Genomic DNA, 24,814 nt, shown 5'->3' on the forward strand with positions numbered 1-24,814 from the left:
GAAATTTTAAAAAATCAAAGTTTAAGGAGAGGGTAAGAGTGTAGGCTGATTGTTACCAAAAAGTGAAAGGAAGGGACAGAGTGTGTGAATGCCATATTGCACTAAAGAATCATATAAGAGTAGGGAAAATTGACAATAGGGCAAACTTAAAGGCTTTGTATCTGAATGCACATACCATTCAGAATAAAACTAATGTGTTAACAGTGCAAACAGAGATAAATAGGTATGATTTGGTAGCAATTGCTGAGGCGTGGTTACAGGGAGAGCAGGTTTGGGAGTTGAATATCCAAGGGTGCTCAGTGTTTCGGAAGGATAGGCAGGAAGGAAAAGGAGGTGGTGTAGCTTTGTTAGTAAAGGAAGAGATCAGTGCTATAGAGAGGAATGATATAGGCACTGGAGAGCAAGATGTAGAGTCAGTCTGGGTAGAAATAAGAAATAGCAAGGGAAAGAAGTCCCTGGTGGGAGTAATCTATAGGTCCCCAAACAGTAGTTCAGCAGTAGGGCACAATATAAACCAGGAAATACTGGGAGCATGTAAGAAAGGCACGGCAATAATCATGGGTGATTTTAATATGTATACAGACTGGACTAATCAAATTGGCAAGGGTAGCCTCGAGGGAGAGTTCATAGATTGTATTAGAGATTGTTTCTTGGAGCAATATGTTGTGGAACCAACCAGGGAGCAGGCTATTCTGGATTTAGTTTTGTGTGATGAGATGGGATTAATTAATGATCTCATAGTAAAGGATCCTCTAGGGAAGAGTGATCATTGCATGCTAAAATTTCAAGTTAAGTTTGAGAGCGAGAAACTTGAGTCCCACACTAGTGTTCTGGAGTTAAACAAAGGTAAGTACATAGGCATGAGGGCAGATTTGGCCCCAGTGGACTGGGCAGGAAGACTACAAGGTAGGAAAGTTGATGAACAGTGGCAGATATTTAAGGAGATATTCAATTCCTCCCAAGTAAAATATATTCCAAAGAGGAAAAAAGATGGTAAGAGGAGGAAAAAGCATCCATGGCTAAGCAAGGAAGTTAAAGATAACATAAAGGCAAAAACTAAGGCACACCAAATTGCAAAGGTCAGTGGCAGGCTGGAAGATTGGGAAACTTTTAAAGATCAACAAAGGGTTACTAAAAAAATAATAAGAAGAGCAGAAGTAAATTATGAAAGAAAACTAGTGCAAAATGTAGAAACTGATAACAAAAGCTTCTACAGTATATAAAAGGAAAGAGATTAGCTAAAGTGAATGTTGGTCCCTTGGAGGATGAGACTGGGGAGTTAATAGTGGGGAACGCAGAAATGGCAGAGACACTTAATCAATATTTTGCCTCAGTTTTCATGGTGGAGGACACTAATACCACCCCAATCGTAACAGGTAGTGCAGAGGGTATAGAGAAGGAGGAATTTTGAACAATCACCATCACTAGAGAAAAATTACTGAGTAAACTATTGGGAATAAAGGGTGACAAGTCCCCAGGACCTGATGACCTACATCCCAGGGTCTTAAAGGAAGTGGCAGCAGAGATAGTGGATGCATTGGCTATAATATTCCAAAATTCCCTGGATTCTGGAAAGGTTCCAGTGGATTGGAAAAATGCTAATATAACGCCCTTATTCAAAAAGGGATGGGGGGAGGCAGAAAGTAGGAAACTATAGGCCAGTTAGTTTAACCTCTGTCGTTGGGAAATTGTTGGAATCCATTATTAAGAGAGTAGTAATGGGGCATTTGGAAAGTCAAAATGCAATCCATCAGAGTCAGCATGGTTTTATGAAGAGTAAATCGTGTTTGACTAATTTGCTAGAGTTCTTTGAAGATGTGACAAGCAAGGTGGATAATGGGGATCCTGTAGATGTAGTATATCCGGACTTCCAGAAGGCCTTTGATAAGGTGCTGCACAAAAGATTAATACACAAGATAAGATCACAAGGAGTTAGGGGTAAAATATTAGCTTGGACAGAGGATTGGCTAACCAACAGAAAGCAGAGAGTCGGGATAAATGGGTCCTTTTCTGGGTGGCAAGCCTCAACTAGTGGAGTGCCACAGGATTCGGTCCTTGGACCCCAACTACTTACAATCTACTTACAACTTACAGTTCTGCTGAAGGGTCATGAGGACTCGAAACGTCAACTCTTTTCTCCGCCGATGCTGCCAGACCTGCTGAGTTTCTCCAGGTAATTCTGTTTTTGTTTTGGATTTCCAGCATCCGCAGTAGTTTTTTGTTTTTATTACTTACAATCTATATTAATGACTTGGATTCAGGGATAGAAGGTACTATAGCTAAATTTGCAGATGACACCAAAATAGGTAGGAAAGTAAGTTGCAATGAAGAAATAAGAAATTTACAAATGGATATGGACAGGTTACGTGAATGGGCCAAAATTTGGCAGATGAAGTTTAACATAGATAAGTGTGAGGTTATCCATTTTGGTTGGAAGAATAAAAAGGCGACTTATTATTTAAATGGAGAGAAACTTCAGAATGCTTCAGTGCAGAGGGGCCTGGGTGTCCTCATGCATGAATAGCTGAAAGCTAGTATGTAGGTACAGCAGGTAATAAGGAAGGCAAATGGAATTTTGGCATTTATTGCTAAAGGAATGGAGTTCAAAAATAGGGAAGTGTTGTTGCAACTGTACAAGGCATTGGTGAGACCGCACCTGGAGTACTGTGCACAGTTTTGGTCCCCTTACTTGAGGAAGGATGTATTTGCATTGGAGTCAGTTCAGAGGAGGTTTACTAAATTGATTCCAGAGATGCAGGGCTTGGCTTATGAGGAGAGATTGAGCAGTTTAGGCCAATACTCACTAGAGTTTAGAAGGATGAGAGGAGATCTAATTGAGGTATATAAGATGCTAAAGGGGATAGACAAAGTAGACGTGGAACGGATGTTTCCCCTTCTGGGGCATTCTAGAACAAGAGGCCATAGTTTTAGGCTAAGGGGTGGTAGATTTAAATCAGAGATGAGGAGGAATTACTTTTCTCAAGGGTCGTGAATCTGTGGAATTCACTTCCTCAGAGTGCAGTGGACGCCGGGAGGCTGAATAAATTTAAGGAGAAGATAGACAGATTTTTAATTAGTAACTAGTTGAAGGTTATGGGGAGAGGGCGGGAAATTGGAGTTGAGGCCGAAATTAGATCAGCCATGATTGCATTGAATAGCGGGGCAGGCTCGAAGGGCTGAATTGCCTATTCCTGCTCCTAGTTCTTATGTTCTAAACCCTGGCAGCAGGATAGTGGTGTCTTCTGCGACCCCTTCCACCTTGGGCTTCCTGATGGCCCTGCATCCCTTGTGCCTGCGCCTCTCCTCCCACAGTTCCCTCCTCTGGAAGCTGCATTGGGACAGCTGGCCTCCTTCCCCTTCTGCCCCCTCTCTTCCTCCTCAGAGGAGGGGCCTCCAGCAGAGATCGCAATCCCCATTACCAGGGTAAGGGAAGGCTGTCTGATACCTGGAAGAGTCCACACGGTCTGAATCCTCTGGGTGCCTTGCAGACACTAATAAGTCTTGAAATGAAGCCTGGAAATGCTAAGAATGAAGCCCAGAACAGAGATGAAGCTGCCAAGTACCAATAAGCAACCAGCTGCAAACAATCTCCAAAACAGCTCACTACTCACACTAGCAATGATGCTGACCTTTTTTATCCCACCCTTGGATGAAGTTTGTGAAAATGTCGGCTGGCTGCCTGCCTGTTTTGCCCGTGCGATGAGCAGAAAATCGCACCAGCAAGGTAAAATCACAGTCAGTGAATGCATCTTCACATGATGTCCCATATCTATCACACCACCTATACCTACTGTCAGACACTCACCAACCTCTCACTGCCTGTACACTTCTCCAGCTATTCAGCTTTGACTAGCACATCACCCAAACATTGTGTTATGCAACCATTGACATTCTACCCTCTCTCTTGTAAAACAAGGTGGAATACTATAGCAGGAAGCAGAGCAGAACTGGTTGGATCAAGGACAGCTCTATCTCCTGAGCCCGATAATGAGCTGGTTCTCTGCATCATGGTAACTGGTATGACAGGGCCCGTAGCATCTAATGTTACAGAGAACATTGAGGATGAAGGCATCTTCCTGTCTTATGCCCCTTCTCAACTCCCAGCGCTCCTCATCCTGCATGATGAGCAAGTTGCAGATGGTGTGGCCATGGGCCTCTTGCTTCCCATCCAGCCCCTTCCCTCACATCAACCTTCCTCATCTGAGTTCCTGTTTTCAGACACCCAGCCAGAGGAGCCCCAGGATAAGGAAAGAAAGCAACAGCACAGCACTGATGAAGAGGCCCTGTCACTTCATCTGACACCCCCAGGCACCAGCTCATACACTGACATTGTACTTACCTTGGAGGCTAATATAGAGTTGGGATCAGCAAATGGTTAGTCACCAGGGAGGATTGGGCTGCAACCTGGCCAGGGGGAAAGGATAATTTGCTTACCAGCTCCCTGGAAGTCAAGGAGGAAGATAAGTATTGCTGCAGAGGACACAGATGAGGACCTTGATGGGCTGGCATACAGGAGAGCACTGATGGGTATGTACACCGAAATGCTAGGTACAATGGTTGACCAGCCAGACTGTCTCCCGTCACACTCAAGGAACATGGAGGAGGAGGTTCCAAATTGATGGAGAGCCTGGCACAAAGTTTTCCCTCTCCACAGCCTCAACTCCATTTCCCTGTCATCATGCAGACTCAGAGGCACTCTCATTGTTGTCACCATGACTGTTGCAGCATGTGAGCACAGGTCACCTACTCCTCTGCCACCCAGGTGAGGATAAGGTAAAAATCGGGCAAATGCAGGATCTCACCAAAACATCTTGAAGAGCAATCCAGAGTGCCTTTAGACACTTTGCAACAGAAAAAATTTCAAAATTTAACTTCCCAATAATCAGGTTTCCTGGTCCTTTAAGAAGTGCTACTGTAGGGCCCAATTGCTGCTTCACAGCTTTTTGTTCCCCAAAGAGTAGGCAATGTAGGTGTTCCAGGATCCGTGCGGTCCAAATTTAGGATCCTGACATCACATCAGCTGGTTGGGCTGTATGATGTCAAGATAGTGCCAAACCAACATATTCCAGTGTACACAGGAGATATGCCTGCCTGCGCCCACAACCTTGAAGAATGTTTCTCAGGCTGCAGTATAATGGCTGGCAGAGCAGCCTGTCCCTGGAAAAGCCAAATAGCCCTTTGTACCACCACATCTGCATCTAAATTCACAACCCCTTGTGTCAGCATCATGCATTTCCAGCATAGCCGGTTGAAATGCAAAGCTCCCAATTTTGCTTCAGCTCCAAGCTCTGAAGACCATCTTCCATTGTACAAAAACGGCACTCATTCAATTTCCATGATGTGACCAAAGTGCCAAAGTAGGTGACCTGTGCACACAAGCTGCAACAGCTTTTCATCCATACTGTTTTGGGAATGTCAAAATTCCTTACATAGGACTTGATATTCTTTACCTTTCTTTCTCTTTTTGTTTTTTGTTTCATTTATGGTGTCATTGACAGATTTGATGTGCTTTCTTATTGTCCATGATCAAAGTATTTTTGTGTGAAGTTAGAGTGTTTTCTTACTTATAGAGTGGTTTGTTCCAATTTAAATAATTTCTAGCAGCTTTCTTAAGGGGAGGCTGTGGCGTAGTGGTATTGCCATTGGACTGGTAATCCAGAGACCCAGGGTAATGCCCTGGGGACCCGGGTTTGAATCCCACCATGGCAAATAGTAGTGCCACACAACATGATGGGATAGATTTTGAATAGATATCAAAATGGGATAGATGTTGAACAGATCTAGCAACTCAAGACTGGGCATCTATGAGGTACTGTGGGTCATCAGCAGCAGCAGAATGGTACTCAACCATAATCTGTAAACTCATGGTTTGGCATATCCCCCACTCTACCATTACCGCCAACCCAGGGGATCAACACTGGTTCAATGAAGAGTGCAGGAGGGCATGCTAGGAGCAGCAGCAGGTGTACCTAAAAATGAGATGTTAACCTGGTGAAGCTACAAAGCAGGACTACTTGCCAAACAGCATAAGAAGCATGCGATAGACAGAGCTAAGTGATTCCACAAGCAATAGATCAGATCTAAGCTCTGCAGTCCTGTCACATCCAGTCGTGAATGGTGATGGACAATTAAACAACTCACTGGAAGAGGAGGCTCCACAAATATCCATATCTGCAATGATGGGTGAGCCCAGCACATCAGTGCAGAAGATAAGGCTGAAGCATTTCCAACAATCTTCAGGCAGAAGTGCCGAGTGGATGATCCATCTCAGCCTCCTCTGGAGTCCCCAGCATTACAGATGCCAGTCTTCAGCCAATTTGATTCACTCCATGTGATATCAAGAAATGGCTGAAGGCACTGGATACTGCGGAGGCTATGAGCCCTGACAATATTCTGGCTATAGTACTGAAGGGCTTGTACTCCAGAACTTGCTGTTCCAGTACAGCTATAACACTGGCATCTACCCAGCAATGTGGAAAATTTCCCAGGTACGTCCTGTACACAAAAAGCAGGACAACTCCAACCCAGCCAATTAATGCCTCATCAGTCTATTCATGACCATCAGTAAAGTGATGGAAGGGGTTATCAACAATACTATTAAGCAGCACTTGCTTAGCAATAACTTGCACACTGATGCTCAGTTTGGGTTCCGCCAGTTTCTGATTTCAATACAGCCTTGGTTCAAGAATAGGCTAAAGAGCTGAACTCCAGGGGTGAGGTGAGAGTGACTGCACTTGACATCAAGGCAGAAATTGATTGAGTGTGGCATCAAGAAGCCCTAGCAAAACTGGAGTCAATGGGAATCGGGGGAAAGCTGGCTAGAATCATACTTAGCACAGAGGAAGATGGTTGGGGTTGTTGGAGGTCAATCATCTCAAACAGTTATAGATAGCTTTAATGAGTGGGCAAAGATCTGGCAAATGGAGTTTAATGTTGGAAAATGTAAAATTGTCCATTTTGGCAGGAAGAATAAAAGGGAAGCATATTATATAAATGGTGAGAGATTGCAGAGCTCTGAGGTGCAGAGGGGTCTGTGTGTCCTAGTGCATGAATCACAAAAGGCTAGTATGCAAGTGCAGCAAGTAATTAGAAAAGCTAATAGAATGTTATAATTTATTGCAAGTGGAATTGACTACAAAAGTAGGGAGGTTATGCTAGACTTGTACAGGGCATTGGTGAGACCACATATGGAGTACTGTGTACAGTATAGGTCACCTTATTTAAGAAAGGATGTAAATGCGTTGGAAGCAGTTCAGAGAAGGTTTACCAGACTAATACCTGGAATGTGTGAGTTGTGTTATGATAGAAGGTTGGACAGACTAGGCTTTTATCTGCTTGAGTTTAGAAGAGTAAGAGGCGGCTTGATTGAAACATATAAGATCCTGAGGGGTCTTGACAGGGTGGATGTGGAGAGGATGTTTCCTCTTGCAGGAGAATTTAGACTAGGGGTCACTGTTTAAAAATAAAGGGTCATCCATTTAAAAAAGAGATGAGGCAAAATTTTTTAGTTAGGAGGGTCGTGAGTCTTTGGAACTTTCTTCCTGAAAAGATGGTGGAAGCAGAGTCTTTGAATATTTTTAATGCAGAGGAGGAGAGTAGGTGGGATGTAGATTTCAGGTTTCTATCAGATCAGCCATGATCTTATTAAATGGCAGAGCAGGCTCAAGGGGCTGAATGGCTTACTCCTGCTGCTCATTCGTATGTAAACATGATGTCTCTTATAGACGGTCATGCATACAAAGACTAGATACTGATGAAGACTAAAGTACAGTTACCATCTGGTATTATTTCAGTCTCTTTCATAGCAAGCTTGTAGTTTCTTAGGTGAATTGATGCTTTAGCTGGAATGGAGGTCTTGCAAAGCAGAGAATTCTCATTAAGTTGTGAGTCTTCTTTTGTTCAATTGCCAGGAGGTCAGCTCTCAGTTGGCCTTCAAAATGGAACAGGTTGGGGGAGAATCCTTCTCCTACTTTCAAAGTATAGCTGTTTTACCTTGACTATGTAGTTGCTTGCAGCTGGTTTGATGGCTTTTTGGATGATGGGCGGGATTTTCTGGCTCTGCCCGCAGTGGACGTCATGGTGGGCGGGAGTGGGAAATATTGTGAGATTGGAAAAATCAGATTACTGCCGTCATAAAAGCAGTCTGGGATTGTCCGCTTGTCATGAAGCTATTAATATAACGTTATTGGAAAAAAAAAATTTAAATAGAGAGTTAGTCTGTGGGTGTGTCTTAATTGGATTAAAGCCAGCTAGTTTGGGTGTTTTGATGTATACTAGTTTTGAGATGTAAGAGAGGTAGAGTGCATTTGCATTTTGTTGAATAGAGCATTCAAGAAGGCGAGTGAAATCTGGCACCTCGCTAGCAGAGACCAAACAATATGTTTATATTACTAATAAAATTGGTGCTATGAAAGTGGTTTTATTGTTAGAAGAGGTGGAGTTCTAAGGGGCTGGTGATACAATGTGAATTTACATTCAGTGAGCTGTGTTGCATATAACAGACAGCAGTTTTGTGTGTGCAAGGCAGGGGCAATGTAAGATCAAAGTAGCTGTAAGCCTACAACTGTCTCCACAGGAACCAAAATGAAAGGAATCTCATTTTGAATTTGTAAGGTGAAAATGCTTTGCCTCGTGTCTGGTTAAGTCTATGGGTGCTGTTGCCTTAGTGGGGATTAGTCTGGGAATTTGTTAAAAGTTATGAAAGTAGTAATTTGTAGCCATGTGTATGTGTTTAATGTATTGTAACTTAATAAAAATGTTTCATTTAGTTTAATATAAAAACCTCTCGAGAATTGGTGGTCTGATTCCTGAATTTACAGCTGCATCTCAAACATACCACTTAAAAATATAGGTTATGACAGTTGTTTAAAGTTTCCCTCTGGGATTTTAAATAACTCAGCTTTATCAACTGCTGGGTCATAACACCGCTCCTGCCGTCAATGGCGGGCCGCGTTTCCCACCGCAGCACACCAGAGACATCATTTTAATACATTTGCATTTCATTATACAGGCTGCTTGCAGGAATCATCCCCCGCTCCACCCACCCTCCCCCCCACCCACCGCCGCTGGATCAAGAGGACACATTGGCGTTCAATTAGACCTACGTGTTTCACAACAGTATCTAAGCGACGTGCACATGGTGACCTGCACTTTGCTTGTAACTTCGAGGTTCATTCGCCTACCTTGCATCATACAGTGCTTGCCACAACGCAGTGCCAGGCTTCGCAGGCAGCACCACATTGTCAGAGGCAAGTCTCTACCTACCAGACTAGTGGTAAGGTGGGGGTGGCCTTTAATGTACTGCTGGGTAAGGCTTCTACTGGGGAAGTGGGGAAACTGGGTTGAGGCAAGAGAAGGGGCTGCAGGGCAAGGCCTCCAATGGGGAAGGGAGGAAACTGGCCTAAGGAATGGGAATGTGCTGCAGGGCAAAGGCTCCACTGCGGGGTAAGAAAAGGTTGCACTCAGACACATGGCTGGGGTTTGGGGTGAGGGGTGGAGGGCAGTGGGGAAGCACCTCAGTGCCAGCATGGGGAAAGAGTCGGTTACAGAATGACATAAGCAACTTTATCCCAGAATGGCAGGATCGCTGACTGAAGAAACGCTTCAATGTTGAGCTCGCAAAGATTGTCCTAGTACCAGTCCAGGCAGGGGGAGGTCATGTCAGACCGAGGGTGTACAGAACTCACATGTTTTATCTGCAGATGAATGAGGGACAGTGTTGCCAATGCCTCCGCATGTACAGGGAACTAGTGACTCAAATTTGCCATATTCTCCAGGAACTGGTGCTACGGGGATTGAGAGGGCATCTGTTTCCACTGGCTGTGTAAGTAACCACCACACTTAACTTCTATGTGGGTGGCTCCTTCCAAAGCTCTACTGGGGATCTCTGTAGGATCTCTCAAGCGTCCACTCACAAATTCATACATGAGGTAACAAACGGCCTTATTACCAAGGCCCACAATTACATCAACTTCAATAGAGTTAGGAAATAGAGATAGTTTAAGTTATTTGGTATTTGTAGGCGTTAGGAATGAGTTTTAGTTTTAAAGCGTAAGTTTGATTTGTATTTCTGTATCTGTGTGTTAAGAAAGGTCAAATTGAGTTTTAGTTTCACTTTAAAAAGATGCCTGCATTTCTAATGAGGTGTTTTATGACTGTTGCAGCTGTGGTAAACAAACAAGAGTAGAAGAATTAGGCTGTCGCCTAGCAACAGGGGTCCAGGGAGGCAGGTCCCTCCCACAGGCACACATGGAAAAACTAGAAACAGTAGTTTGATTTTGGAAGCTGTTTGAGTCAGTTGTTTTTGAAAGTAGCTGCCAGGAGAGACTAGAGCAAAGAGGACAGATAGCAAGTCCCAAGCTAAAGAAAAACCCCAAGAATCCATGGGAGTGGAAAAGGGGAAAAGTCCCAAGCAGACCTTCTAGTCAAAGGAAGGACAGGAACCTGGAAAAGGTCCTGTTAAGTGAAGTTAAGAGTGAAGGGCAGAGAAAAAGGCTCCAAGCTTCAGATTTAGAGACAAAAGCTGCAGAAAACAGATTTAAAGCAAAAAACAAAAACAGAAAATGCTGGAAAAACTCAGCAGGTCTGACAACAGGAGAGAGAAACAGAGTTGATGTTTCGAGTCCATATGACCCTTCTTCAGAGCTGTCAGAGAGAATGGCAGTACTTCTTCAAGGTAGGCATTCCTGGAAGAGAAGTGGCAGTGAATTAAATGCTAAGGTAAAAGTAAAATGCCGCGGATGCTGGAAATCTGAAACAAAAACAGAAAATGTTGGAAAAACACAGCAGGTCTGACAGCATCTGCGGAGAGAGAAACAGAGTTGACGTTTCGAGTCCGTATGACTCTTCTTCGGAGCCTGTTTTTTTCTGTTTTTATTTCAGATTTCCTGCATCTGCAGTATTTTGCTTTTAAAGCGAGAACAGCTTGCAAGAGGCAAGAAGGTCCAAAGAGATAACTGAGGATCTGTAACTCTTTGCTATAGGCATGTAAAGCAGTGGTACTGTTGACAGCTGAGTCAGTGAGAAAGAGTGCGTGGAAGACAGCTTGAATGCATGTGGCAACCCAGGGAAGAGGAACATCAGAAGGAGAGCTCGAAACCCTGGAGGTGAACCCTTGCGGAAGGTGTCTGAGAGAAAGCGTAGGTTTGGGAGAAGATTCCAAAGTGAGTTCTTGGAGAGTGGAGGAGATTGGAAACCCTCGTTTTAAAGATGGAGCTCGGTGAGACAGGTTGGCTTACAGTGTGACAAGCATCTGCAGGGGGGTTGAGGAGAGATCCATAGCATCTGGTTGAGGTGGCATCTGACACTTGTTTTCAGAGTGCGGTGTGCCTGACCACAGGTTGCAATTGGTTTGCATGCACTGTGTACTTACTGTGAACATTAAAGTATAAGATAGCTTTTGTAACTTGTGTTATCCTTACAAATCTGTATATATAAATGTAAAGGTATAGTTGTGAGTGATGGGAGTATTGTAATATAGTTCATCTTTTCTTGTTGAATAAATGTTTTATTCTTTTGTTAAAAGTTCATCAGCTGACTTCTGTGTCTCTGTTCAGTAGCTACTCTCCACATATCTAAACAAACAAATAAAAGTTAGGGTCTATAAAGCTGGGTTCCACTTTGGGATCAGGCTTGTCCTCAGCTGGGGATCATAACAATGGAGATCAAGCAAGCCAGGACACAAGAGCAGTGAGTTTTGCAGCGATTTCTGGATTCCCACAGGTGTAGGTCGCCGTTGACTGCATTCATGTGGCTATAAAAGCTCCTTGGCAATAGGCACTCCAACACATAAACAGGGAAGGCTTCCATTTGCTCAATGTACAGCTGGTCTGCGACCATAAGAAACTTATGATGCAGGTTTGCACCAGATACGCAGGAAGATGGGCCTAGCATGGGCCAGACGAGGCAGGCATGTGCATGAGGCCCTCATAGCCACCAGATTCCATGAGGAGGATGACGAGTTGCAGTGAGTACTCTCTTGGACATGTTCCCTCCATCATGGGCTAACGTTAACACCAGCGATGCTATTCCTCTCATTTCAATCATGCACTTCAATGAGAGTGAATAGTTGCACATCAGGCTCACATTGTCCTGATCCTTTGAGGGATGATGAAGCCTCGAGAGCAAGTGTCCTTGCTGAGATGAGGTGCTAACTGGAGGAGGGAGTCCTGGCATCAGAAGTCAGAAGGTGCTGCCTCTTCAAACTTTTCTCCAGCATCCCAGTTGCCATGGCAGCCTACAAGAGCCAGGAGCTGTTCCACTGTCCTCAGTGGGTTCGTAGCTGTGTGCCTTCAATCTGACAAAGTTCCTCCAGGAGATCCAACTCCAGCAATGGGACATCACACTCTGTGTAACCTTGATGCTGGAGCTGACAGGTGACACTTGGGCCAATTAAGGTCAGAGACAGAGACAGTTGCTGAGGAAGGAAATATGGCTGTGAAAGCGAGTTTTGGTAAACACCTTAGCTCCCACCTATCGCTGACCTTCTATCCTGCTTTGCCTGCTCCACCCCCCCCTTAAGCAGTATAAATTTCATCACATTCCTACTTCTCTTTAGCTCTGAAGAAGAGTCATACTGGTGCGAAACGTTAACTCTGTTTCTCTCTCCACAGATGCTGTCAGACCTGTTGAGTTTTTCCAGCATTAACTGTTTTTATTATGGTATCACACCTGATTGACAGCAAGACAGCTCATCATAAGAAGGAGGTGTACACAAGAGGGGATGTGGAATGGGTGTGATTCAATTAACATTTGTAAACATTATATACACCTTCTGCCACTTATCTTGAATCTATGTACCCTGGTTCTAGAATTCTCCACCAAGGGAAACAATTTTATCCTGTCCACTCTATCTACTCCCCCTCATAATTTTGTACACCTCAATCAAGTCATCTCTCAGCCTTCTTTGTTCTAAGGAAAATAACCTATCCAATCTCTCCTCATAGCTACACTTTTCTAACCCTGGCAACATTCTTGTAAACCTCCTCTCCACTCTCTCCAGAGCTATTATGTCCTTCCTGTAATGTGGTGACCAGAACTGCACACAATACTCCAGTTGTGGCCTCACCAGTGCTTTATACAATTTCAACATTATATCCTTATTTTTATATTCTATACCTCTGCCAATGAAGGAGAGCATCCCAAATGTCTTCTTTACAACCTTGTCCACTTGAACTGTTGCCTTCAGGGACTTGTGTACTTGTACGCTAAGATCTCTCACTTCATCTACCCCTCTTAGTATATTCCCATTTATTATGTAATCCCTGTAACTGTTTGACCTCCTTAAATGTATGACCTCACACTTCTCTATGTTAAAATCCATCTGCCACTTTACCGCCCATTCCACCAACCCATCTACATCGTTTTGGAGATTTTGGCTATCCTCTACACTATCCACCACTCAGCCAATCTTTGTGTCATCCGCAAATTTCCCAATCGTGCCTCCCACGTTCACGTCCAAATCATTAATATATAACACAGTCAGCAAGGGTCCCAACACCGAGCCCTGTGGAACACCACTTGAGACAACTTTCCATTTGCAAGGGCATCCATCTACCATTACCTTTTTTTTCCTGTTGCAAAGCCAACCTTTCATCCAGTTTGCCACATTACCCTGAATCCCATGGGCTTTTACTATCCTGACCAATCTGCCATGTGGGACCTTGTCAAATGCCTTGCTAAAATCCATGTACACAACATCCACTACACTACCTTCATCAACCCTTCTTGTCACTTCCTCAAAGAATTCAATCAAATTTGTGAGGCAAGACCTCCCTTTAACAAATTCATGCTGACCATCCCTGACTAGTCCATGCCTTTCCACGTGATAGTTAATCCTATCTCTCAGGATTGATTCTACTAATTTGCTCACAACTGATGTAAGACTAACTGGCCTATAATTGCTTGGCATTTCCTTTGATCCCCTTTTAAACAATGGAATTACATTTGCATTTCTCCAGTCCTCCGGCGCCTCCCCCATATCTAGTGAAGATTGGAAAATCATCCTCAGAGCATTTGCTATCTTCTCCCTGACTTCCTTCAGCAGCCTCGGAAACAATCCATCTGGCCCTGGTGACTTATCAACTTTCAAGGATTTCAACCCTTCGAGTACTTCCTCTCTCTTTATGACTATCCCATCCAATATCTCGCAGTGTTCCTCCTGGACAACTATATCTACATCCTCCCTTTCCTTTGTAGACATGGAGACAAAATATTCATTCAAAACCCTTCCCACAGCCTCTGCATCTGCACACAAGTTTCCATCTTCATCTCTGATAGGTCCCACTTTTTCCTTAACTAATCTTTTAGCATTAATGTATTGGTAAAACATCTTTGGGTTATCTTTAACTTTACTTGCTAATATTTTCTCATGCCCTCTCTTTGATTTCCTTATTTCCTTTTTGACTTCGTCCCTGCACTTCCTATATTCGTCTAGGCTATCTGCAGTGCTTAGTTCTTTGTGCCTATCGAAAGCTTTCTTTTTCTGTTTGATCTTCCCCTGTATTCCTCTAGACAACCAGGGGGGGTCTAGATTTGGCAGTACCACTCTTAATTTAGTAGGGGACGTGTCTACTTTGTACAATTAGGATCTCGCTTTTTAGTGCTTCCCACTGGTTTTCCACTGTTTTATCCTCCAGCAGTGCTGTCCATCTCAGCCAAGTCCCTTCACATTTCTGCAAAATTTGCTTTCCCCCAGTTCAAGACTTTTACTCCTGCCTTATCTCTGTCCTTTTCCATGGTAATGCTAAATCTAACTGAATTGTGATCACTGTCCCCGTTATGGCCGCCAAACGTCACTTCGCCCCCATCGACGTCCAACAACCATCACCCACCTTGAGGTTGGACACCTCCCCCTTGAGGTCATGCACCTTCCCACCCCTTGAGGTCAGACACCACCCTTGAGGTTTGGCACCCACCCCCCTTGAGGTCTGACACCCCTCCCTTGAGGTCTGACACCCCCCACACCCTTGAGGTCAGACACCACCCCCCCACTTTGAGATTTGGCACTCAACCCCCTTGAGGTCTGACACCCCCCTTGAGGTCTGACACCAACCTCTTTGAGGTATAACACACCTCCACATGCCCCCTCGAAGTCTGACGCCCACCGACATGCCCCCTCAAGGTCTGACACCCTCCCACATGCTCCCTCGAGGTCTGACACTCCCCCACACGTCCCCTCGAGGTCTGACACCCCACCCATCACCCCACAGAGGTCCCACCCCAACCCCCCGAGGTCTGACCCCCCACCCCCTCGAGGTCCAACCTCCCCGATCTCTGAGCCCCCCCGACCTCCGATTCCCAACCCGACATCCGATACCCCCCACCCGACTTCTGATCAACTCCGACTTCTGATCACCTCCCCTTGACCCCCACACCTTTCAAATCCTATCCACTTACCTTAGACACTTGCCTTCTCCCTCCCCTGTCAATTTCAACCTTTAACTTACCAGGTTTACGGCAGCTAGTGCTGTAAAAAGGGGAGCATATCCTCCTTCACTTTGTTGGAGCTGGATTGAAACACTGGGCTTCGAGGAAAGCTGGGCTGCCTGGATCTTGCCTGAATGGAGTCGGAAAGTCAGACGAGACAGGCACGGATGAAAATTCATGGAGGTAATTTGGAACAAAGTGGCAATCGATTGTTTGAAATTTAAACCAGGCAAATTTCAAACAATGCTTGGCAGTTAACAGTCAGTCAACATCAGTGGTGCATTCTCCCTGGCAATGCCACTTGCCAGCCAATCAGCGCTCTCTTAACATACAGTATAACTTGTTGTCTTCCCCCTTATATTGGTATTCTTGCCAGTGTCCTGATAAGTACAAGACGAAAAGCTTAGGCACGTCTCTTTTTTCAGCTATCTGAGGAGTCATGAATGGTGCTGAACATTGTGCAATCATCAGAAACATCCCCACTTCTGACCTTATGATGGAAGGAAGGTCATTAATGAAGCAGCTGAAGATGGTTAGGCCTAGGACACTACCCTGAGGAACTCCTGCAGTGATGTCCTGGAATTGTGATGATTGACCTCCAACAACCACAACCATCTTCCTTTGTGTTAGGTATGACTCCAACCAATAGCGAGGTTTCCATCTGATTCACATTGACTCCAGTTTTGCTAGGGCTCCTTGATGCCATACTCAGTCAAATGCTCAAGGGCAGTCACTCTCATCTCACCTCTGGAGTTCAGCTCTTTTGTCCAGGTTTGAACCAAGGTTGTAATGAAGTCAGGAGCTGAATGAATACAATGAACACAAACTGAGCGTCAGTGAGCAGATTATTGCTAAGCAAGTGCCGCTTGATAGCACTGTTGATGACCCCTGGTCAGACGAGGCGGGCATGCTCGGGAAGCCCTCATAGCTGCTAGGTTTGTAGGGGATGATGACGACATGAAGTGGGAAGACACCATAGATCCTCACATTGCTTCTGTGAACGTTTGACTCGGGCTGATGGCAGGGCACATACCCTCTATGATAAGGCTCCTGTCATGGAGACGCAGCGGTGAGTGAGATCCCTGTTGATGTGTGATGGGTTTGTGAGTGTGAGTTCGGAGTGATGAGAAGAGTGACTTACACTGGCGGAACAGAGGAGATTGTTCGTCCTTTTTCAGCACTGGGTGGCTGTCTTCTTTTGTAGGGCATTGGTGCTGACCACCTGCCTCCGCCTCCCACACTGGATTGGTGATGCTGTTGCCCCTCCTGCGGCCAGAGCAGGGGTAGAGGACATCATGGCGGCCTGCACTACATCCAAAAGGCGCTCGAGGTATGCATCATTAAACCAGGGGGCTGCAGTCTTCTTGCCTTCTTGGGGCCATGTTTTTGCAGCAGCCCTTGTCTGGAAGCACTGAGAGGTGTTCGCGCAGCTGTACTTTAAATATGGCGCCCAACATGATGAAGCGGCGAGCAGATGGCATGGTGGGCGAATGAGAACCAGCCCAATACGGCATTTTTCTTAGAATACATTATTAATGAGGTGGGATTGGGGTGTCCTTTTTCCAGCCTGCTACTGCACTAAGTACCAATCTGGGATGATTCTGCCCATTGTGTTTTAATATCATTATTACTGGAAATTGCTTAAGGTTTCACTGTCATGGAAACCAGGCTAGAAAAATTATTATTCTTATATAAAGTTTGCTAGTTTGAACAAAAACCCATAGTTGGAAGAGATAACAAGTGGTATGAGGTTGTGCTAGACTTTTCACTTAACTTTAATCCCGTAGTATGTGGGAACATCACACGTGACTGCAATGAACAATAGCCTGGTTCACCTGCCTAATAACAGCCTGGGTAACAGTCTAACTGATTGTGGAATATTATGAAAGAATGAAAGTAGAATGATAAGGAAAGACAGCTTGAGAGGAAAAGATGTAAGATTATGGCCATATATTTGTGAACGTTCAAAAAGAGTAATGGCAGGTGATTGACATGAATCAAGGGACATTTAACACAAAGTTTAGACTCAAAACTCGATGACCCATAGGGTATTTTGAAATAAAGTAAATCTTCATAGGAGTAAAAGACCTTGTCAATAATCCATCCAAGCATCCACCCCTGAGAAAGGGTTCCTTGCAGTTGGCAGTGGAAAAGTACTGTGAAGGAAGACTCCAGTCAAACCTTCCTGAGGGAATCCAGAAGTCAAGAAGATCTGAGCAACTAAAAGAGAAGTAATGAAGAGACCTAAGGAGCTGTTTGTGCATGGGCCAGCCATCTTGCCCAATCTGGACTAGTACTCGTTACTTGTCACAATCATGGTCAGGATTTTTCAGTCGGCATGTGGGGGTGGGCACACGCCAATGTGTGATGATGTCAGGCGTGCATCCCGACGTCATCGCGCTGTTTCGCGAAGTTTCATTTGGCAGGTGCACGCCGGAGTCAGCTGCGCATCCACCGATATTTAAACGGCTTATTAAGGCCATTAAGGAAGTAATTAATATAATTATTAACACTGTCCGTCCAACACTAAGGATGGTGGGCAGGTGAAAAGGCCAAGTAGCCTTCATGTTTTTATGAAACCTCATCCACGAGCGGGATGAGGTTTCCTAAAGCTTTTAAAGAAATATAAAAACATGTTCCATCTCATGTGACACATGTGGGGACATGTTTAAATACATTTTTAATCCATTTATTTAATAATTTCAATAGCGATTCAATCTCCCTGAGGCAGCTCCATGCCTCAGGGTGATTGAAGTGCTCTTACGCGTGTATGTGCGAAAGAGCGCTGGTCCCGACTCTCTCTCTTCCCCCCGCCCGCAAAGGTAGTGCTGATCGCAACCGCTTGCATCTTATGCTGGGCGGGCCTTAATTGGCCCGCCCACGTAAATTGGTAGCGCAGAGCCAATCGCAGGCAACAATCGGCTCTGCGGCCATCCCTGCCCATTCTCGCCGAGCCCGCCCGCCCACTGAAAAATTCAGGCCCATATGTTTTTGCTGTACAACTAGTAATGTTATATCCTGACTTAAACTCTTTTTAAAACACAACATCCTACCATATTGGTTGCACTTGAATCCTGACTGGTTGATTGATTAATTGATTGAGTAATAACTCTCAAATAGCTTTCTAAGTTTAACTCAGAGTATCTTTCAAAGAGTAAAATTTTCATAGTTGTTCTTTCCTCAGATGGGGTGAGGTCCTAACAATAGCAGAACTCCTTGCTGTGGCCAGCATTCTCTTAAATGCCATCCACTCTTACAGAGACTGACACGGTCCCCGTGACTTACTGCAGCATAATGACTTACAATGTTAATCCTTTCCCGGTGCTTCAAAAGTAGTTGCACTTGTTGGAAATAGTGCTGTTTTATAATCTTCCATGCAAGTACTTGTGTGGGGAATGACTATGACTTGTCACTAGTGAGCCAATTATTCTTGTGCATGAGACAGTACCATCATTACATGACGCTACTTTAACTAGTTCATTATAATTGAGTGATAAGCAACGTTAGGTAATTGCACAAACATTTTAATATCTATATAAATGTTCACACTTATTTTCCCCTCATGGTGAGGTTATTAAACATCTTTTGGCTTTGTACTGTGTCCTTATACAGTGCTGATGCTGATATTGTTGAAAGCCTCAGATATCTCTTGCCACATCCTTTATAACCTTCCTTATATGGCAGGGAAATAGGATATCCCTTCCCTATCCTACTTCCTGCAATGGCTGTTCAATGACCTATCAAAATGGCCCTCAATTATACAATCAGAAGTCTTAATGTCATGCTATGTTATTTTTCTCTGCTGTCACAAAAACTTGTTTCTTTGCACTGTATTTTTAAATTATTTTCTGGCAATCTCAGAAGCACTCCAGGATACTTTCCTGCAAGCTGTTGGCCTTCAGACCGCTCACCTGGAGTCTGACTTCCCTGCTCACTCTACAGGCTCTTCAATGACTCCAACATTCTCTACACTTTTAAGCAACCATAGGTCTAACTTAGCTGAATAGGACGGTAGCATTGGCTATATAATGCCCACAAACGATGCATTAGTATGCAGAGGAAATCAATTTTGTGCTGAAAAAAACAATGCTGAGTTGAATTAGTTTTTTTCATCTACAGAAAAGTCAGTATAATGTAATTGTCTTAGTTGTTCAGTCTTCATTTCCATTTTGTATCCTTTGACATCAATGGCATATTATACTCATTAACTCAAACAATTTCCTTCATTGTCTCACACAGAAGCAGAGATTACAACTAACTAAATTCATATGCATACAGGAATTTTCAGCATTCTTATCTGGGTGGTAAATGTGTGCCTTAATATGTATTGCCTCTGCTCCAAATTGAAAATAATTCCTTTATGACACCTTTGCCTCTCAAGGGTCTTCAGACAATGCAATGTCATTTTCATTTAATTATTAATACACAAACATATTTTTGATGGCTGAATAAAATATCAAATGTAAATCAACATTTGCATTGTAACCCATAGCAATAATTTCTATTAGAAAAGAGATGTAATGAAATATCAAGTAATATGAATTGTATCTGATTTTTTCATTTATGAAATAAATGTATGGAAAACATGTACATTGAATTTACCAGTTCTTTTCTTCAGTATGTCAATTTAGCAAAAGTAAAACAAGATAATAAATAAAAAGGCCATTCAACTTATAAGAACATGAACATAGAAGGAGAGGTAGAAAAAGGTAATTTGTCTATCAAACATCACTTCTGCCTGTTAACCATTTTCTGATTCCCATCATAACCCTTTGCAGGTCATTCTATGGGATAGATTTTGACTTTTGAGTAGCTAACCAGTAGATCGCCCTGACTATTTGCATGTCTGCTGCTCCGTAGCCGTATCCACAGGTAAGGGGAGGGAGGGGGACAGTGAGTGGTCGTGATTGGTGGAGGAGGAGGAGACAGAGGTGGTGAACACAGACGTGAACCAGTTTGCAGGGTTTTTCTGAGGCCTGGAGAGATGTTCTCTCTTAAAAATGGTAATTAAAGGCATATGTAAGATTTTCATACTTAAAGGGACCTACGGCTTGAAACACAAAGGCACTACAGCTTCCCAGTGATAGGCCCCTTTAACAGTCTTCAAACCCCATTTTCAGTTGTGTTCATTTAGTATTTTATAAGAAATTACTTCTTTTCATCTACTTAGAAGGCTTTGCATGAGATTCTGGGAAACTATGTTCTCATAGCCCAGAAGAAAAGAGAGTGATTGCAAAATGGTTGAAATTACACAAAACGAGGAGGATTTTCCTTTCATTAAATGATCTCTGTCATTGTTTCATTGCAATCTATGAATAATTCTTCGACTGTGGTATTCTTTTTGAAAACCATTAATATTTAACAGCATGTAACATTAGCATTCTTAGGAGCTGGTAGATGATAGATCATTCTCCTCAGATTAAAATGAAGTGGGAACATAAATGTGGTACAATTTTGACCTTTTAAGTAGGACTCCATTTGCTTGGGGTAGGTGTCTGACACACAACCAGAAACTATTGGGATTTTTTTCTTTCCTTCACACTTTTGCCTCCCTTGGAGAATGCATGGAGTGTGTTGGAAGGATTTATAGGCTGATTAACAAACCTGATTTAAGCCAAATGAACACACCTTCCATGGTCAACAAGTCCTGGAGTGGGACTTGAACTAAGGGCCTTCTGACTCAGAGGCAGGAGTACTACCACCTAAACCACTCAGGCTCCACAGATTGTGAACAATGTGTGGATGGGAACTGGCAGGGTCAACAATGTCCCATTATTCCATGACATGAACAGTCTGTACATTAAGTAATTACTATAGAATATTTTGCTTTTGTTAATTAGGTAACGCTATCATCTGGAAAACATGTTTCGAGTAAGTTTGCACTGTCCTGGTATTTATCTTGCATTCTAGAATCCAATATTTTGCAAATTAAAGTTGGTTTTGAAAGTATGGATTTACTAGGAGATGCTAATCACAAAAAACTTGCTGGCTTTTGGAGCTTACCCAGGTTTTGGAAATTGTCACTGCAACGCTGGTTGACCTTTAGGTGTATTGTGGTCAGCTGACAAATAATTGACACATGGTTATGTATTGCAGCATGGTGAACAAGTGCATAACCAGCTTCATCGACAACTCCAAGTTGAGATATTGGATTTTGTTGACAGTATGTGTGAAAGACAGCAGCAAGTCCACTCTTGGTAGCAGATATTAGACCAGTGGGCAAATCCTGTGTGAAAAAAAATAAGAAACTAGCATCACTGCAACACTTTTACATCAATGACCAGCTTCCTCAAGAATTGGGTTTCAGAACATCTGTGAAATGTTCTACTTGAATGACTAAATTTTCATTTCTAAGAGATGGGCACCTGCATCTGTTTTGCCAAGCACAGCATTTTTAGAATAAAATGCTTATTTAAAAAAACATAGTAATGCAGATTTAGTTTATTAATGCACAAATAATGTATGGCTTGTTTCTGTGCAATACATCCTATATAATTCTATGTAAGAAACTACATATCCTCAATAGCTAATAGATCGTTTGAACCCAATCTTTGGTTTTCTCATTACAAACTTCTAAATAGAAAGTACATAAAAAATAAGCTGGAGGAGAACAAATATCAGAACAGCATTAGGGTGTTAGGGACTGGAAGGGTTAATGTGGGATTGGGAACGAGGATCGCTCACATTATGGTGTAGAGAGTTACATAGGAGGGGAAGAGTGTAATAGTGAGTCTGGGAGAAGTCAGCATGAAGATAGCACCTAATCAGGACTGTATCCTGTATATATGTATATAGTTGTGTGTTATTAATAAACCGTTATTGTTCAACCATGCAAGCCTCTAGATCTCTTCATGAGACAACATACAACCTTACAAGGAGTACCAGTAGATGAAATATCCTAAAAGGTACAAAGGTCTGAGGTGCTGTAGCAGAGACCCTTTGTCGTATCTTTCCTGACAAACATCGCTTGTGTGTACAGCGTGGAAGTCGGGTAAAAGAGACTGGTTTAATCTGGTTTTTCTTATACACATAAATGCTGTGCACACGAATGGTTACAAGATGGCACTATTGCACTCCTTCCTCCTTAATGAAAAAGTTACAATACAGTTGGTCTTGATAGGAAATGACAATAATTGTGTCTTATGATAAAAATTTCAGTGTATAACTTTCATTTGATTCTTTCTTTTTCCAAATATACATACCAGAGTAACAATGTTCGATTTCCATACAATTTTAATACATTTCTTTGTTTTCTTTTATTCACTAATTAAACTTAACCACTAGTTTCCTATTCTTAAGAGGATACCTCATTTCCTGACCCAAACTTTCAGAATTTGTGGAAAGACTGTGGCCCATCTTGGACTGAGTCTGAGCAGAGGTTTTCTTCAACAAAAGCTGATTTTGACCTTGACCTACAATTGAAAATTCTATTTCTTCAGACATTCTGTCTGACCTGACTCTGACTTGGATCTGAACTCTGACTTTCTCTTGCTCTAGTTTCTGGCACAACAGTAACCTTAGGTACTCAACTCCTATCACGTCTCTCTTTCTGTCTTGATAGTTCCTCTTCTACTGACTGTGCTAAATGTGGCTTCAGCAATGAAAACCTCGTTCTGGGTTGTATTCCAAAAACAATTCAGCTGGACCTCTGCCAGTAGTAATGTGAGGGATGTTATGATAGGTAAAAAGAAAGTTTGCCAGTCTGTGACCCAATGGAAAGTGACGTTTCTTCAGATTTGTACCTAACATTTCCTTGCAAGAGCATGCTTAACAATTTTCACTGTGCAGTCTGCAGCTCCGCTAGGAACAATATAATATGGTGGAACTCCAGTGTGCTTCCCACCATTCGTTCTCATGAATTGTGCAAACTTATGAACAAAACCGAAGTCCATTATTGGACACAATTTCCTCTAGGAACCCATAAACAGCAAACAAACTATGCAAAATATCTTAGAGTTTTGCTAGTTGCTGTTTGACTCATCGGAAACTCCTCAACCCACTCCCAATGGCTATCTATCACAATGAATAGCGTTTGTCCTTCTAATTCTGCAAAATTTATGTACAGCCTCTGCCACACTCTAGCTGAGCATTTCCATGGCTGCAAAGATGCCAGTGGTGACTTCTTTTTTACTACTTTGACATGCACTACATTGTTTCACTGTTTTTTCTTTGTCTTCATCTAACCCTTGCTACCAACGATAGTTCCTCGCTAGGCTCTTTGTCAAACACATCCCTAAGTGTTGGTCATGAAGATCACACAGCAACTGTGATCTGTACTTTCCAGGGATTACAACTCTGGCTCCCCACATGACACAACCTTTATCAACTGACAAGTCATTGTTACACATAAAAAATGGCCTGGATTTCTAAATCCAGTATCTGTATTGGCCACCCATTTGTAATATGTACACCCTTGCCAATACAGAGTCCTACGAGTCGTTCTATCAATGTCATCTGGTGTGGCTGGCAAATCATCCAAGCATGAAAGGAAAATACATCTTCCCTATCAGCCTCCTTCTGTAATGGGGACTGTAATCTAGCCATCACTTTGGCATTACAATGACCTTAAGATCCTCTGTATTTAATGTCAAACTTATAAGCCGATAAAAATCAAAGCCCATCTCTGTATTTGGGCTGCAGCCAAAGTGGGTACCAGGGACTTTGGATTCAGAATAGTCGTCAATGGTTTATGGTCAATTACCTTTGTGAAACTATGAGCGTACAAGTGCTTATAAAAGGACAATGCTTCACATTCTAGCTAAGCGTAATTTTGTTCCGTGGTACTGACGTGCGAGGAGCAAATGCCATTGGTCTCTCTTCACCTCTATCCAATGTATGAGAGATCATAGCACCTATCCAGTATGGAGAGGCATCACATGCTAATTTAATCTCTTTGGACATATCGTGATGTACCAGTATCGTACCCTCTACAAAGTAGGCTTCTACCCAGTTTGAATGCCTCATCACATTCCTCAAGAATTCATTCAATGGATGCAATAATGTTGCCAAGTTTGGCATGACTTTACTGTTGTAATTCATAAGGCCCAATAAAGATCAGAGCCTCAGAGATGTCCTGAGGTTGTGGCGCATTTCTAATTGCTTGAACCTTATTCATGGTAGGATGTAACCCATCCTTGTCTACCCTGTTACCAAAGTATTCTACAGAATATTTTGAAATATTTCACATTTGTGTACCTTCACCCGAACCCTATGCTTTTCCAAATATTAGAGCACCTCTTTCAGTCTGTCATCATGGGTCTGCTTGTTTGGAGTTGAAATAAGTATGTCATCCAAATAGCACACTACTCCCTCAATTTCTTGTAAAATCTTCACCCCTTGGAAAATTCCAGAGGCTGAAGAAACAGCCTATGAAAGTGAAATAGACCCA

The 24,814-nt window shown here is 43.1% G+C and overlaps 1 protein-coding gene across 1 annotated transcript in view; it reads right to left on the reverse strand.

Annotated features, from left to right (window-relative positions):
• ankar (ankyrin and armadillo repeat containing) overlaps positions 1-24,814 on the reverse strand; it is a 295,797-nt gene that overhangs the window by 161,415 nt on the left and 109,568 nt on the right. Inside the window, exon 6 of the mRNA XM_078551294.1 lies at positions 21,430-21,652. Within this exon, the coding sequence (XP_078407420.1) occupies positions 21,430-21,652 (223 nt within the window). The remainder of the gene's footprint in view (positions 1-21,429; positions 21,653-24,814) is intronic.

Source organism: Cetorhinus maximus, chromosome 11 (genome assembly GCF_964194155.1).
Source record: "Cetorhinus maximus chromosome 11, sCetMax3.hap1.1, whole genome shotgun sequence".
NCBI lineage: Eukaryota > Metazoa > Chordata > Chondrichthyes > Lamniformes > Cetorhinidae > Cetorhinus > Cetorhinus maximus.